This window comes from Ranitomeya variabilis, chromosome 4 (assembly GCF_051348905.1).
Source record: "Ranitomeya variabilis isolate aRanVar5 chromosome 4, aRanVar5.hap1, whole genome shotgun sequence".
Classification (NCBI taxonomy): Eukaryota; Metazoa; Chordata; class Amphibia; order Anura; family Dendrobatidae; genus Ranitomeya; species Ranitomeya variabilis.
The window spans coordinates 53,067,501-53,084,186 of NC_135235.1; the positions used below are offsets into that span (position 1 = coordinate 53,067,501).

General features: G+C 44.8%; 1 protein-coding gene across 1 annotated transcript in view; it reads left to right on the forward strand.

The window, feature by feature from the left end:
- The window catches only part of LOC143769724 (vertebrate ancient opsin-like), a 57,927-nt gene that overhangs the window by 37,790 nt on the left and 3,451 nt on the right, over positions 1-16,686 (forward strand). Inside the window, exons 3-4 of the mRNA XM_077258531.1 lie at positions 8,481-8,598; positions 14,487-14,726. Coding sequence (XP_077114646.1) covers positions 8,481-8,598; positions 14,487-14,726 — 358 coding nt within the window. The remainder of the gene's footprint in view (positions 1-8,480; positions 8,599-14,486; positions 14,727-16,686) is intronic.

Below are 16,686 nucleotides of genomic sequence, written 5' to 3' on the forward strand. Positions count from 1 at the left end.
TTCTTATCTTGAGTGCAGGATGGGGGGACCCGTCTCAAACCCCCAATATAGGCATTGGGCATGGCTACAAGGCATGGCTGATCTCCCGGTTAGACCTCTGCTTTGGCCATGCCAGACAGTTTTGGTTCTTGGTCACTTTAAGGCAAATAAACTTTTAGTGCAAGCAACAAACGGTATCTTCACTGGTTACATGGAAAACCAATAAGAAGCACCATAAGAAGTGCTAACTATGTACACAAAAAGCTTTTGATCATGCATTGTTCATGATTCTGCAGTCTTTTCAACTTGCGAAACCTAACCAGATAACAGTAACTTTAACTTTTTACAGTCATACTTTTATTTATAGCTTCACTAATCTTGCTGTTTCCAAGGCAGTACCTGGTGCTGGCTACTTCCTGGGTGGGGAATTTCATGGGCTAGTGTTACTCCTGGTAACACAAAAAGGTCATGGCCTATGAAATCATGCACGGTCAGGTTATGTCCTGCCACTGGGGTCTGTGTGGCCTGGATACGTACTGTAACTGATGTTGTTGCCACTGCAGTCTCGGTAGTAGTCAGTGTGCAGACTGTTGTTTTAGTGTAGGCTTTAGGGGTTGGTGCTGCAGTTGAAGTGGCAGCTGCAACCGCTTTGGCACTAGATGAGTTGATGCTGCTGGTGTCTTCGGCCTCTGAATCATTCTCTGAATCAGGAGCAGGGTATTTGCACTTCCTGACATTCAAGGCGTACCATCCCTTCTCGCCAAAATGCCGGGTGTAGGTTATACTGTCCCCTGGATACAAGTCCCTATCCGGGTGCCCTTCCAGGAGGTGAAATTCTACATCCCTTCGGTTGACGAACACCTCTGACAGTAAGTTGGGCTCCTTTATAAACTCCCAGCCTCCTTTTAGTCTGCAGGTAACTACGGTGCCCTGCCTCAGCGGACCCCAGTTTGCGTGTCTGTCTCTGCGGTCTGGGCTTTGGCTTGCAGATCCCTTTCAACAATTGCCTTACGCTGGCCTGGCATCCTTTGTCCTCCTCCCATTTAAGGGCTATTTGCTGTTAGTATTCCCCCCAGCTAAGGACTTCCACCCTCTTTTGTTCTTCCCCCGGGGAACCTGATTAAGTCTGTTCCAGGGTTTACCCAGCAGTATTCCATTCTCTCGGCGTATACTTCCCCCGGTGGATTGATGGATTGGAGCAGAGCCCCCAGGTGGCCCTCTATACCCGAGGACTGGTCCCAGTCCCAAAGTGTACGAATCCGGCCGGGTTCGCAGAGTGGCAGTGCAGCCAACGGGCCCGCTAGGAGTTCCTCGGCTACTGGGGCAGGGTCAGTGACAGTACCTGCTTGTAGCTGTGTCCCGGTGTCGATTGTCTCCTCTGCTGACATCAGGGGCCGCCTGATAGAACGCTGCTCCACCAACTTCACCTTCAAGGCCACTTTCCATCTGGACACGGTAGTTAACTGCATCCACAGTAGTTGGTTGCTGAGCTCCTCCACTTCAGCTCCCAGGAACTCTGGGACCTCTGTTGACGGCTGGCTGTGGCTTCCATCCTGTTGGCTGGGGGAGCCCTCTGCTTCCACCCCACACTCTGGGTCTCTGCCACTCGCCATCTTGTCGTCCAGGTCCTTCGTTGTACCTAGGTCCGGTTCCCGCTCTCTCCTTCATGGGCGGGGCATCTTTTTCCCACCATCAAGGATCAGGAGGCGGATCTCACTAGCTGACTGACATGTTCTTAGGGTACAGAAATACTTAGAGTGTGCGGCCATGAATTTCGCACCCTTGCCCTGGTGCCGCCCTTGATGACACCCCCGACGCACCGTGTAGAACAGCAATGGCGGCAAATTAACAGTTCAACACAGTCTCTGGCGCAGTTTGCTGGGTCGGTCCATCCTGCTTGCGATGCCAAAATGGAGTGCCCGCTAGGACCGTGCGGTACTCGGTACTGGGTCGGCACAGTTCTTAAAGGGGAAGTGTCACCGCAGCAATGACCCGGTCCGTGACCCTGGGCATCCAATAAAATATGAAAAAAGGGAATAGAGTTTATGGGATAAGTGTTCTTGACATCACCTGTGGTACTTGGCCAGAGATGGCCGACGCTGCTTAAAGGGGTCCACTGGGGCGGATGGTATTGCAGCAGAGTTGGTATAGCTCCCCACTTTGGCTACATGAAATAATCGGGGGACTCGCACTTGTCTAGTTTTGTAACTGCTGCTGCTGGTCTTGTGTTTAAGCAGCATTATCACACATATATACCTAAAACATTCTATATATGTTGGCAGCACAATGAGCAATTAGTGCCATGCAGTTGTCCTTTTTCAATCATTAAATTCTGCTACATTTCAGATTTTAAAGAGAATTTATCCGTATTTTTTAATGTTCCATCTGAGGGCAGCATAACGGAGGGACAGGTACCCTGATTGCACCTACACCCATAGGTAATGCTCTGCCCACACTGGTGCCATGGTACCCCGCTCCATAAAGTTTGCTCAACAATAACAAAGTTTCATGTGTTCCATCCTTTGTGTAAATCTATCAAATACATTATAGGTCAATAGGATCATTTAGGGGAAAAACATGAAGAAATAAAACCCGGAAAGTCATACATATATTATTCATATAAAAACCTTGTTGGTTAACTATAATAACATTAAATATTTGCGAGGTACCTCGCTATTCGTAAGAGGCTAGAGCATACAAACAATCAGCTTTTGCCGGCTGCTATAATATATTCCACATGAAGATGCTTATAATCCCGTTCAGAGTGTGTTTCATTGCCCCGAAACTGTTCACTGTCGATCTGCAGATCAAATCCCTGGGCTGACACCTGTCTCTGGCTTTGTTATCGCCGCTGGGTTGTAACATTGGGTTATATGATAAACACGCTTCTCTTAACTAACCTGTGATGTTGTCAGAATACTAATGTCTAGAACATTATCCGCAGCAATTAAAAAATTAGTGGGAACAAACGCTAATCAGTCATGTTTTCCGACATAAGGAAATTCAATTTTCCGTGGAACATGTATCTTTCTGTAAAATATGTCAGATTTATATAAATAAGGAAAAATTCTGTCCTTGCTAAATGTGTTCTGCATTAAGATAAAAATCTAAATTACGGAGACCATATAGTTTTGAGCAACTCATTTCTCTTTGCAACCAGCATGAAACAATGATTGTTTCCAAACAATGTCATTTATGCCATACAAGATCATTTTACGTGTCTTATGGTAGTTATAGCGTCTATGGTGTGTTTGGGAGGAGATGGTTTGTGTCACAGTCTATGGAGTATTTCAGAGGAGGTGATTTGCGCTACAGTCTATGGTGTATTTGAGGCTGGAAGGGTAGATGGTTTGTGCTACAATCTATGGTGTATTTGGGGAAGGAAGTGGTTTGTGACAGTCTATGGTGTATTTGGGGGAGGAAGTGGTTTGTGACAGTCTATGGTGTATTTGGGGGAGGAAGTGGTTTGTGACACAGTCTATGGTGTATTTGGGGAGGGAGGTGGTTTGTGCCACAGTCTATGGTTTATTTGGGGGGAGGTGGTTTGTTCCACAACCTACAGGTATGGTGTATTTGGGGAGGGAAGTGATTTGTGCCGCAGACTATGGTGCATTTAGGACAGGGGTGAGGTATCTTTTTTCTGCGAAGGCCCATTTGGATATTTATACCATCCTTCGGGGGCCGTACAAACTCCGCCCACAAAGTGCATCCTGACTCTGGCACTGGTTTCAGGACGTAATCTTTCATTGCATGCCCTTCAGTGTTCAGTAGTGAACACTGCGTGTGTGTGCTAATAGAGCAAGAAGAAATTAATGACCTGGTGGCAATCAAAATACAGCTCCTTGCTCAAGAATGCGGACCCAGAGAATCTGCTCGGGGGCCTGATAAAAGGTAATCGAGGGCCGTAATTGGCCCTGGGACCTGAGGTTCCCCAACCCTGATTTAGGAGGTGGTTTGTACTGTAGCCTATGGTGTATTTGGGATGAGGTGGTTTGTGCCATAGGCTATTATATATATTGACCCTTAGGGAGGGACGTGGTTGTGTGGTGCCCCAGGGTCCTGGTCGTCACAGTGGCATTGCTTTCCTCTTTGGAGGCAAGGAAGGATAACTGCATCCAGGTACCACAAACATGCAACACTTCACACTCCAGGCCACTAGGGGGAGCTTCTGATCCTATTTACTAGGTGACTCCCCATATATATATAACTGGTAGTCTGTAGGGAAAGTTAGAAAGATCCAGACAGCCATCTGAGGAGGACAGAGGGTCCACGGAGCTGTGCATGCCCACAGAGCTGCAGTTCCCAGAAAGAGACATTTTGAAGGCCGAATTCTTTGCAGCGAGCATGCAGGAGAGACGCACAGGAGAGGATATCAGAAGGGGACCAGCTCCGAGCAGGCTGCCTCCTTCTGAGGCAAAGAGACCGGTAGCCGCAACACTGAGGTTGTAAGGACCTCTATGACTTACATCAGAGACCGGCAGGACAGCAAATTGCACGTTACCTGTCCGCACCTACACCTAGGAGGCACGGTGACAACCTTAGAGGCTGGGGCGTGCTAGAGTCCCTATAAACCACCTCAAGTCACCAGTCATATGGGTATGTCCTATCCAATCCAGGGGACAGAGAGAGATAACATCTGTGAGGACCTTATGAGAAGCTTAGCAGTAAGGGACTACACCACCACGGCGCTAGAGGAAAGGCTTTTATTCTCCACCTGGACAAGGGGACTCTGGACTTGCCTCCAAACCGGCTGGACTCTGCCTGCCCTGTGGTCTGGTGCTCTGGACTGTGGATGCTGAAGTCTTCAGTAAAGGTAAAGATACTGCAACCCTGTGTCCTCATTCTTCTCTGCGCCACTCACCATTCACCATCTATACACCGGGAAGCCCTGGGGAAACACTTCACCTGCGGGAATTTATACCATCTAGCTGCCATAACATCACCCCAGCAGACCCCTTAAAGTAGCGTCGGTGACCCTGACCAAATACCACAGGTGGTGTCACGAACATAAACTTTATCCCTTTAAAGACCTTTCCCTTTTATATGGACATCCCAGGGCCACGGACCGGGTTAGCCACCGTGACATCCCCCTGTGAACACCGGACCCGGTACTGAGTACCCCACTGCCCTGACGGGGCGCTCCAGTTGCCTCAGTCTATGGTGTATCTGGGGTTGTGGAGGTGGTTTGTGCCACAGTCTATGGTGCAATTGGAGGCAGGTGGTTTGTGCCACAGGCTATGATGAATTGGGTAAAAGATTTGTGCCGCAGACTATGGTGTATTTGGGAGGATGTGGTTTGTGTCACAGTCTATGGTGTATTTGGGAGGAGGTGGGAAAAGATATTTTATGCTACAGACTATGGTGTATTTGGGGTGGAGGTGGTTTGTGCCACAGTCTATGGTGTATTTGGGGGAGGTTGTTTGTTCCACAGCCTACAGGTATGGTGTATTTGGGGAGGGAAGTGATTTGTACCACAGACTATGGTGTATTTAGGAGGTGGTTTGGGCTATAGTCTATGGTGTATTTGAGGCGATATAGTTTGTGCCACAGTCTATTATACATATAGACCTTTAGGGAGGGAGGTGGTTTATGCTGCAATCTATGGTGTTTCTGGCGTGGAGGCGGTTTGTGCCACAGGCTTTGGTATATTTGGGAGGAGATTTGTGCCGCAGGCTATGATGTATTTAGGGGAAGGCGGTTTGTCCCACAGGCTATGGTGTATTTGGAGGAGGTAGTTTGTGCCACAGTCTATGATGTATTTGGGGATTGTGGTTTGTGCCACAGGCTATGCTGTATTTGGGAGGCGGTTTGTGCTACAGTCTATGGTGTATTTGGTCTGGAGGTGGTTTGTGCCGCAGTCTATGTTGTACAGTACAGACCAAAAGTTTGGACACACTTTCTCATTTAAAGATTTTTCTGTATTTTTATGACTTTGAAAATTGTAAATTCACACTGAAGGCATCAAAACTATGAATTAACCCATGTGGAATTATATACTTAACAAAAAAGTGTGAAACAACTGAAAAGGTTCTTCAAAGGTTCTTCAAAGTAGCCACCTTTTGCTTTGATGACTGCTTTGCACACTCTTGGCATTCTCTTGATGAGCTTCAGGGGGTAGTCACTGGGAATGCTTTCACTTCACAGGAGTGCCCTGTCAGGTTTAATAAGTGGGATTTCTTGCCTTATAAATGTAGTTGAGACCATCAGTTGTGTGTTGAGCAGAAGTCTGGTGGATACACAGCTGATAGTCCTCCTGAATAGACTGTTAGAATTTGTATTATGGCAAGAAAAAAGCAGCTAAGTAAAGAAAAACGAGTGGCCATCATTACTTTAAGGCTACTTTCACACATCAGGTTTTCAGTGTCAGGCTAAATCCGGCGAATGTTGGAAAAACTGGATCCGGCGCAGATTTTGAAAAACTGATGCGACGGATCCGTTTTTTTGACAGATCCGGCTAGCCTATCTAGATTATTGGCTAAAAAAAAATTTGGAGCATGCTCAGTTTAAAAAACCGGATCAGGCCGCCGGATCCGCCTTTTTCCGGATCCGTCACCTTCCGGCTTCCATAGGCTTTCATTGTAGCAAACAGCCGTAAGTGCCGGATCCGGCGCTTCAGGCTTTTTCGCCGGAGACAAAAAACGTTGCAGTAGACGTTTTTTCCAGATGCCGGAATCGGAATTTTAGCCGGATCCAGAAAAAAACGGAAGGAACGCAGGGCCATGCGGCGCGATCCGGCGCTAATACAAGTCAATGGGGGAAAAAACGGTTCCGGTTTTTATTTTTTCCGGTTCCGGTTTTTCTCTAAAGAGCTGGATTTAGCCTGAAACAAAAAGCCTGATGTGTGAAAGTAGCCTAAGAAATGAAGGTCAGTCAGTCCGAAAAATTGGGAAATCTTTGAAAGTGTCCCCAAGTGTAGTTGCAAAAACCATCAAGCGCTACAAAGAAACTGGCTCACATGAGGACCATCCCAGGAAAGGAAGACCAAGAGTCACCTCTGCTTCTGAGGATAGGTTTATCTGAATCCCCAGTCTCAGAAATCGCAGGTTAACAGCAGCTCAGATTAGAGACCTGGTCAATGCCACACAGAGTTCTAGCAGCAGACACATCTCTACAACAACTGTTAAGAGGAGACTTTGTGCAGCAGGCCTTCATGGTAAAATAGCTGCTAGGAAACCACTGCTAAGGGCAGGCAACAAGCAGAAGAGACTTGTTTGGGCTAAAGAACACAAGGAATGGACATTAGACCAGTGGAAATCTGTGCTTTGGTCTGATGAGTCCAAATTTGAGATCTTTGGTTCCAACCACCGTGTCATTGTGCGACGCAGAAAAGGTGAACGGATGGACTCTACATGCCTGGTTCCCACTGTGAAGCATGGAGGAGGAGGTGTGATGGTGTGGGGGTGCTTTGCTGGTGACACTGTTTGGGATTTATTCAAAATTTAAGGCATACTGAACCAGCATGGCTACCACAGCATCTTGCAGCGGCATGCTATTCCATCCGGTTTGCGTATAGTTGGACCATCATTTATTTTTCAACAGGACAATGACCCCAAACACAACTCCAGGCTGTGTAAGGGCTATTTGACCAAGAAGGAGAGTGATGAGGTGCTACGCCAGATGACCTGGCCTCCACAGTCACCAGTCTCACAGACCTGAACCCAATCGAGATGGTTTGGGGTGAGCTGGACCGCAGAGTGAAGGCAAAAGGGCCAACAAGTGCTAAGCATCTCTGGGAACTCCTTCAAGATTGTTGGAAGACCATTTCCGGGGACTACCTCTTGAAGCTCATCAAGAGAATGCCAAGAGTGTGCAAAGCAGTCATCAAAGCAAAAGGTGGCTACTTTAAAGAACCTAGAATATAAGACATATTTTCAGTTGTTTCACACTTTTTTGTTAAGTATATAATTCCACATGTGTTAATTCATAGTTTTGATGCCTTCAGTGTGAATGTACAATTTTCATAGTCATGAAAATACAGAAAAATCTTTACATGAGAAGGTGTGTCCAAACTTTTGGTCTGTACTGTATTTTGGGAGGTGGTTTGTGCCCCAGGCTATGGTATATTCAGGGGGGAGGTGGTTTGTGACGCAGTCTATGGTGTATTTGGGGAGAGGTAGTTTGTGCCGTAGTTTATGGTGTATTTGGGGGGAGGTGGATTGTGCAACAGCGTGCCGCCCTAAATCCCTTGGTGGCAAGTGGTTATTCAAGAATCCTACAATTATAGCCTATCCTTAGGATTGATGAGTGGAGGTCTTAACTTTAGAACCTCTACAGATCAGCAGGCATATAAGCTGCTAAGCTAATGGGCAGGTGTCCCAGAGATCAGAATCATCAATGTTAACATCCAAGAGAAACTCTTTATGCTTCATCATATTTGCTTACATCTCTCAGAATTAGTCATGTCATGTGTCGCATGGAGTAAAACACAAGAGTGCGTTTATTTAATTTTACATATTCTTCTCTAAGTTACTAATTCTTAATTTCCTATCGTTATGCCACAGGTATTCAGGAGAAATCCAAGACCAAACCTTCATTATCACATTCCTTATGACATGCTTTGTTCTACCTCTGATTCTTATATTTGTGTCTTATGGAAAGTTAATGAGAAAGCTGAGGAAGGTAAGACATTAATTAGCACGTCTAGAATTAAGCTTCAATTAAGCTTTTTTATAATACCGCAAGAGTGAGCTGTATATACACAGTATTTTTCAGGATATATAACGTTGCCTGGGTTTAGGCAAGAAAATACATGATAAAAATGTGATGTTAAAATTTATTTCCCTATATTTATATTAGATGAGGGATTAATGATGCTAACAGTGGGGTTCTATGGAGGGTAGTCTGCCTGCAGGAGAGGGTATATATTTTTAGAGCAGCTTAAAGGGGGTCTCCAATACTTTGATATTGACATCCCTCTTTTAGGATAGACCAGATTTCTGAGGGGCTGACACCATAATTCTCATCCTGGCAGCGTCCGGGTGTAAACAATATGCGGAACTAGAACAGCATAGCACCATGCAGTGGTCATTTCCAGGTGCTGCAGTTCAATTCCTATTGACATGGATGGGATTTGAACATCAGTGTTTGTAAGCTAAAACCAGGAGTGGGACAATCAGATGAAAAGTATAATCGAAACACATCACCACTTCTGTATTTGTGGTGCCCCAGGGTCCTGGTCGTCACAGTAATGTCGCTTTCCTCACGGGGAGAGTGATGCTACGTTTGGAGGCAAGAATGGATAACTGTAACCAGGTACCACAAACATGCAACACATTCACACTCCAGGCCACCAGGGGGAGCTTTTGATCCTATTTACTAGGTGACTCCCCATAGATATATAACTGGTAGTCTATAGGGAAAGTTAGTTAGTTCCAGACATCAGTCTGAGAAGGACAGAGGGTTTAGGGAGCTGTGCATGCCCCCAGAGCTGCAGCTCCTGGAAAGAGACATTTAGAAAGCAGAATTGCGGTGAGCATGCAGGAGAGGAAGCACAGGAGAGGATACCAGAAGCCCCAAGCAGGCTGCCTCCTTCTGAGGCGCAGAGCACCGGTAGCCGGAATACCGAGGTTGTAAGGACCTCCACGCCTTATATCAGAGACCGGCAGGACAGCTAATTTCACGTTACCTGTCCGCACCCACACCCAGGAGGCATGGTGACACCCCATAGAGCCAGGTCATCTAAGAGACCCTATAAACAGGCTCAAGTCACCAGTCATATGGGTTTTGTCCTATCCTATCCGGGGGACAGAGAGAGAGAGATAACATCTGTGAGGACCTTATGTGAAGCTTCTAGCAGTAATGGACTACACCACCACAGCGCAAAGGAAGGCTTCTACTTTCCACCTGGATAAGAGGACTCTGGACTTGCCTCCGAACCAACGGGACTCTACTTGCCCTGTGATCCAGTGCCCTGGACTATGGCTGCTGAAACCAACAGTAAACAAGGTAAAGAGACTGCAATCCTGTGTCCTCATTCTTCTCTGCACCCCTCACCATACCACCACCTACACACCGGGAGCCCTGGGAATATACTTCACCTATGGGAAGGTATACCATCTAGCTGCCATAACATTACCCCAGCGGACCCCTTAAAGCAGCGTCGGTCACCCTGACCGAATACCACAGGTGGCGTCACGAACATAAACTTTATCCCTTTAAAGACCTTTCCCTTTTACATGGGTGCCCAGGGCCACGGACCGGGTCGCAGCCACCGTGACATTCCCCTGTGAACACCGGACCCGGTACCGAGTACCCCACGGCCCCGGCGGGCGACTCATATTTATCACCCACTCCTGGGTTTGGCTTACAAATACTGATATAAAATACTGACCAAATTTTGAACGTGGGCACGAGGCCTAAATTTCCTGCATTTTGGATAAATGATTTGTGCACAATATACTGTAATAATATACCCGGGGGTTACTTTTTATCTACAATTTGGAGAAATATTTGATCATTGAAAATGGGTGTTTTTTTATCACCATGAATACACTATAATCATCCTCTCACAAGCCTGATTGATAATATGACAGTGTGACTTTAATAGGACAGGACACCAAATGGCACAAAAAAACGGATGGCTATTAGGGAAGAGTGAAAGTGTTTGGTGATACTCTGTTATCACTCGAGTATCACGGTGCTCGGATGTGCTTGTTACTCGAATCCCCGCCCCGCATGTTTGGTGCCCGTGACACAGCCAATAAGCATGCCTGCACATAGCTGTAATGCCGTATCCAACTTGGTAATGGCATTACTGTGATTGGCTGGCTGTGTGACATTATTAGGGGTTATAAAAGCACAGGCGCCGCCAAGCTCGGCACAGTGATGGAATTGCACAGCTCTGTGACAGTTGCTATTGGAGGGAGAGAATGCTTGACCAGGCCTATGTGTGCAGTTTAACGAATCAGAGCCCTGTAGTGTTGATACTGGTGCTGAACCATCATACTAACAGCCCTTCCAAGGGCTAATCTTGTGCTTTGCTGTTTGAATCAGAGACAATCTGCATTTAGTCTAGGGAGGGAGAGAGAGTTGCAGGGGCAGGGAGAGTGGCTGAATAGTCTCTAGGCAGGACTTAGGGCTTTGCAGTCCGTTGCTAAATATATAACTAGGGCAGTTGTCCACATATTTTTGTACTATATTGTCATCCATAGAGAATTAGGTGCTTTGTGGAACACAGAGGGGTTATATAACACTCCAAAAAAGCCTTGAAACATTTTTCTCTATTCAATTACTCATCCATATACTATTATGTGGTCTGCGGTACATTTCGGTGTTACATAAAAGCCCAAAGAAGCATTGAAACATTTTTTCAAGAGTGCAGGCCCCAACCACTGATCTCAGCGCTGACGATCTGGCCATTTATTTCAAAGATAAAATTGACCATATCCGACAGGAAATTTTCTCCCAATCCCTTCATACCATGCACTGCATGTAGCTCACTCTCTATTTCAGTCACGGAAGTAGAAGTGATCAGGCTCCTTGCATCTTCTCACCTTACTACACATGCACCAGTGATCCTATTTCCTCAAATTTCCTCCAGTCCATTTGCCCAGCTATCACCACTCACCTAAAAAAAATATTTAACCTCTCGCTCTCTTCTGGTATCTTTCCCTCCTCATGTAGACATGCCAGCTTACATCCATTACTTTAAAAAAAAAATCCCTCAACAAAACTGTGCTGCTAACTACAAACCTTTCTCTAATCTTCCCTTCATCTCTAACCTCCTGGAATGCTTGGTCCACTCCCGGTTTCCGCTTTTTACACTCTACTGAAACTGCCCTCACTAAAGTCTCTAATGATCTACTAACAGCTAAATCTAATGGTCACTATTCCATGCTGATTCTCCTGGATCTCTCTGTAACATTCAACAATGTGGATCATCAGCTCTCCCTCACCTCACTGTGCTACGCACTATCAGTCTCAAAGACACCATTCTCTCCTGGTTCTTCTCCTACCTCTATGACCACTCTTTCACTGTATCCTTTGCTGGCTCTTCTTCCTCTCCTTTTCCCCTTACTGTCAGGGTTCCTCAGGGGTCATTCCTAGGCCCCATCCTATTCTCCTTGTATACTGCCCCTATTGGACAATCAGTAGATTTGGTTTTCAGTACCATCTCCATGCTGATGACACCAAATTATACACCTCTACTCCTGACATCACGCCTGCATTATTACAAAACACCAGGGATTGTCTTTCCGCTGTCTCCAGCATCATGTCCTCCCTCTATCTGACACTGAACCTTTCAAAAACTGAACTCCTTGTGTTTCCTACCTCCACTAAACTACCTATGCCTGATACTGCCATTTCCATGTGTGGTTCTACCATTACTCCCCAGCAACATGCCCGCTGTCTTGGGGTCATACTTGATTTAGAACTTTCATTCACTCCCTACATCCAATCACTCACTTGCTCATGTCATCTACTCAAAAACATTTCTAGAATTTGACCTTTTCTTACTTTCGACTCTGCAAAAACGTTTCCTGTTGCTCTTTATTCTCATCCAGATTATTGCAACTCTCTACTAGTCCGTCTCCCTCTTACTAAACTTTCCCCTCTCCAATCTGTACTGAATGCAACAGCCAGGATCATATTCCTCGCCAACCGTTACATCAATGCCTCTACCCTGTGCCAGTCGTTGCACTGGTTACCCATGCGCTACAGAGTTCACTATAAATTTATGACACTCGCCCACAAAGCGCTCCATGCTTCAGCACCACTGTGCATCTCCTCCATAGTCTCTTGATTCATGTGATTATTGTGATTTAGTAATGTATTTTATTGTCTGTACAAGTCCACTTTAAAATGTAGTGCTGCAGAATATATTGGCGCTATATAAATAAAATTATTATTATTTATTTTCTGTATTCAGTTACTCATCCATATACTATTATCTGCTCTGTGGTACATTTCGGCGTCATATAACACTCCAACAAAGCATTGACAAATTTTTCATTGGTATATAAGACTATAAAAAAGTGTTGAAATATTTGTCTTGATTCAATTAGTCATCCATATAGTATTTGGTCCTTTCTGTGACATTTCGGTGGAATATAAGACTCCAAAAAAGTGTTGAAAAATATTTCTAGATTTATTTAGTCACCCATAGACTATTAGGTGCTTTCTGTTACATTTAGATGATATATAAGACTCAAAAAAAGTGCTGAAAATTTGACTGGATTGAATTAGCCATCCATACAGTATCTGTAATATTTTGGTGCTATACAAGACTCCAAAAAGTGTTAAAAAACATTTCAGTGTTCAATTACTCATCCATAGAGTATTACATCCTCTGGGGTCCATTTCAGATGTATATAACCATCCAAAAAGTGTTCAAAATTTTTTTCTGGAATTATATTGCTCATGTATAAAGTATTACGTGCTCTGGGGTACATTTCGGTGGTATGTAAACTTCCAAAAAAGCATTGAAAAACTTTTTTGTAATCACTTACTCACCCATAGAGTATTACATCCTCTGTGGTACATTTCTTTGGTATATTACCCTCCTAAAAAGCATTCAGAATGTTTTGGGTATTATATTGCTCATCCATAGCATATTACATACTTTTGGGTACATTTTGGTGGTATATAAACCTCCAAAAAAGCTTAGAAAATGTTTTATGGATTAACTTACTCATCCATAGAGTATTATGTCCTCTGGGGTACATTTCTGTGGTATATAACCCTTCAAAAAAAATGTCAGTATTCAATTACTGATTCATAGAGTATTACATGCTCTGGGGTTTCATTTCGGTGGTAGGTAACACTCCAGAAAAGCGTTCCAAAATGTTTCAGTATTCAATTACTTATCTGCAGAGTATTATGTGCTGGTATATATATGCCTTATCCTGGGCCCCATCCTGGTATGTATGCTCCCCATCCTGGTATATATCCCCCATGCTAATATATATGTCCATTATCCTTAGCCCCATCCTGATATATGTCCACTGTTCTGCTGCTGTTAACGCATAGAAAAAAGTAAACAATTCTACTCACCTCCCATCCAGTCCCCCCGCCGTGTGACGTCTTCTTCTGCAGAGTGCAAGCGACAGGAGTGCATGACATCACTGCCATGTGCCCCGTCACGTGCACACTGACGTCAGCTGTGAGCTTCAGAAGACATCATGCGTTGGGGGAGCAGATAGGAGGTGAGTATAGGTGCTGCTCAGTTTAGATCAATAGCATTTCATAGTATCTCCAGCAGTCCAAAGATCTGTGAGATTAATATTGAAGTATCTAGATCTGAAAACAAATTGGTCGGATTGTGGTAATGTGGAAACTGCGTTAATTGCATGATGGGACATTGCACATGTCAACAGTAAATTATTGAATTAGGGTTGCCTTGTGCAAATTTATTACATTCTTACATTTTAATGAAATACAGCACAAGGTATTAGCTCAGGAACTGTACAGCACTATGGAATATGTTGGTGCTACACAGAAGACATTAGTTTTAAATCGTAAGCCTAAATGCAATAAAAAGTGACATTAGTGACTTACTCTCTTCCTAGGTGTCTGACACTCAGAGCAGGCTGGCATCTTCCAGGAAACCAGAGAAGGAAGTCACTCGGATGGTTATAATAATGATCCTGGCTTTTCTCATTTGCTGGTCGCCATATGCCGCCTTTTCTATCCTGGTCACAGCGCATCCCACCATAGAGTTGGATCCACGTCTCTCAGCAATCCCAGCATTCTTTGCAAAAACGGCTTCTATGTATAACCCCATTATCTATGTATTTATGAACAAACAGGTACAGTATATACAGAGCTGGACACAGACAGAAAAGGGCACCTGTGCAAAAACATTACGTGGACCCTCTGTGGTCTAATAGTTTTGTCTATGACAGAAGCTGCTTGCTGATTTGTAGGTGGTAATGGGCCCCTTTAGCTTTTGGGCGCCGGTGCGGCTGCGCACTTGCACCAATGACATGTCTATTCCAGGGGTATATTTACAGTTACCGGCCCATAGCATAGGCCATTAATGTATACTAGATTCAGATCCCACATCTCTCTTGAGAAGAGGGCTTCATTGCATGCTGCGGTCAGAGGAAAAATGGCCAGCATTCCCATTGACCTTGCACCCCGTTCTCGAGATAGATGCAGATCTTAATGAAGGGATCCGAATCTCGTACACATTTATAGCATATCCCCTATTCTGGATATCCCATAAGCACTCAAGAATTTAACCTCTTTCTGACCTCGGACGGGATAGTACGTCCGAGGTCAGATACCGCGCTTTGATGCAGGGCTCCGGCGGTGAGCCCGCATCAAAGCCGGGACATGTCAGCTGTTTTGAACAGCTGAAGTGCCCGCAATAGCGGCAAGTGGAATCGCGATTCACCCGCCGCTATTAGCTAGTGAAATGCCGCTGTCAGACACTGACAGCGGCATTTAACCGGCGCTTCCGGCCGGGCAGCCGGAAATGATCGCATCGCTGACCCCCGTCACATGATCGGAGGTTGGCAATGCATCAGAATAGTAACCATAGAGGTCCTTGAGACCTCTATGGTTACTGATGCCGGCCTGCTGTGAGCGCCACCCTGTGGTCAGCGCTCATAGCACACCTGCATTTCTGCTGCATAGCAGCGATCTGATGATCCCTGCTATGTAGCAGTGCCGATCGTGTTGTGCCTGCTTCTAGCCTCCCATGGAGGCTATTGAAGCATGGCAAAAGTAAAAAAAAAAGTTAAAAAGGAGTGAAGAAAATAAAAAAATATAAAAGTTTAAATCACCCCCCTTTCGCCCCATTCAAAATAAATCGATAAAAAAAAAATCAAACCTACACATATTTGGTATCACCGCGTTCAGAATCGCCCAATCTATCAATGAAAAAAGGATTAACCTGATCGCTAAACGGCATAGCGATAAAAAAATTCGAAACGCCAGAATTACGTTTTTTTTGGTCGCCGCGACATTGCATTAAAATGCAATGCGATCAAAAGAACGTATCTGCACCGAAATGCTATAATTAAAAACGTCAGCTCAGCAAGCAAAAAATAAGCCCTCACCCAACCCCAGATCATGAAAAATGGAGACGCTACGGGTATCGGAAAATGGCACAATTTTTTTTTTTTATTAGCAAAGTTTGGAATTTGTTTTCACCACTTAGATAAAAAATAACCTAGTCATGTTAGGTGTCTATGAACTCGTAATGACCTGGAGAATCATAGTGGCAGGTCAGTTTTAGCATTTAGTGAACCTAGTAAAAAAGCCAATCAAAAAACAAGTGTGGAATTGCACTTTTTTTTTGCAATTTCACCGCACTTGGAATTTTTTTCCCGTTTTCTAGTACACGACATGCTAAAACCAATGATGTCGTTCAAAAGTACAACTTGTTTTGCAAAAAATAAGCCCTCACATGGCCATATTGACGGAAAAATAAAAAAGTTATGGCTCTGGGAAGAAGGGGAGCAAAAAAGGAACACGGAAAAACGGAAAATCCCAAGGTCATGAAGGGGTTAAAATCTCTCCCAAAGGAAAAAAGGATGGACTTGATTGTGTTCCTTTGCTTGCTTTTGCTACCTTGCTGTTTGAGTATATCATTTCAATTTAACCCTGCATCTCTGCTAAGATTCTGGTGCACTGTTCAGATTTATTTTCAATCTGGTACATAGCCAGAGTACACGACAACAACCCACCCAATCCACACAGGCAAATAAATTATAGATGTCCATATATTAAGTTATGTGTAATAATGAGAAATGACACAGG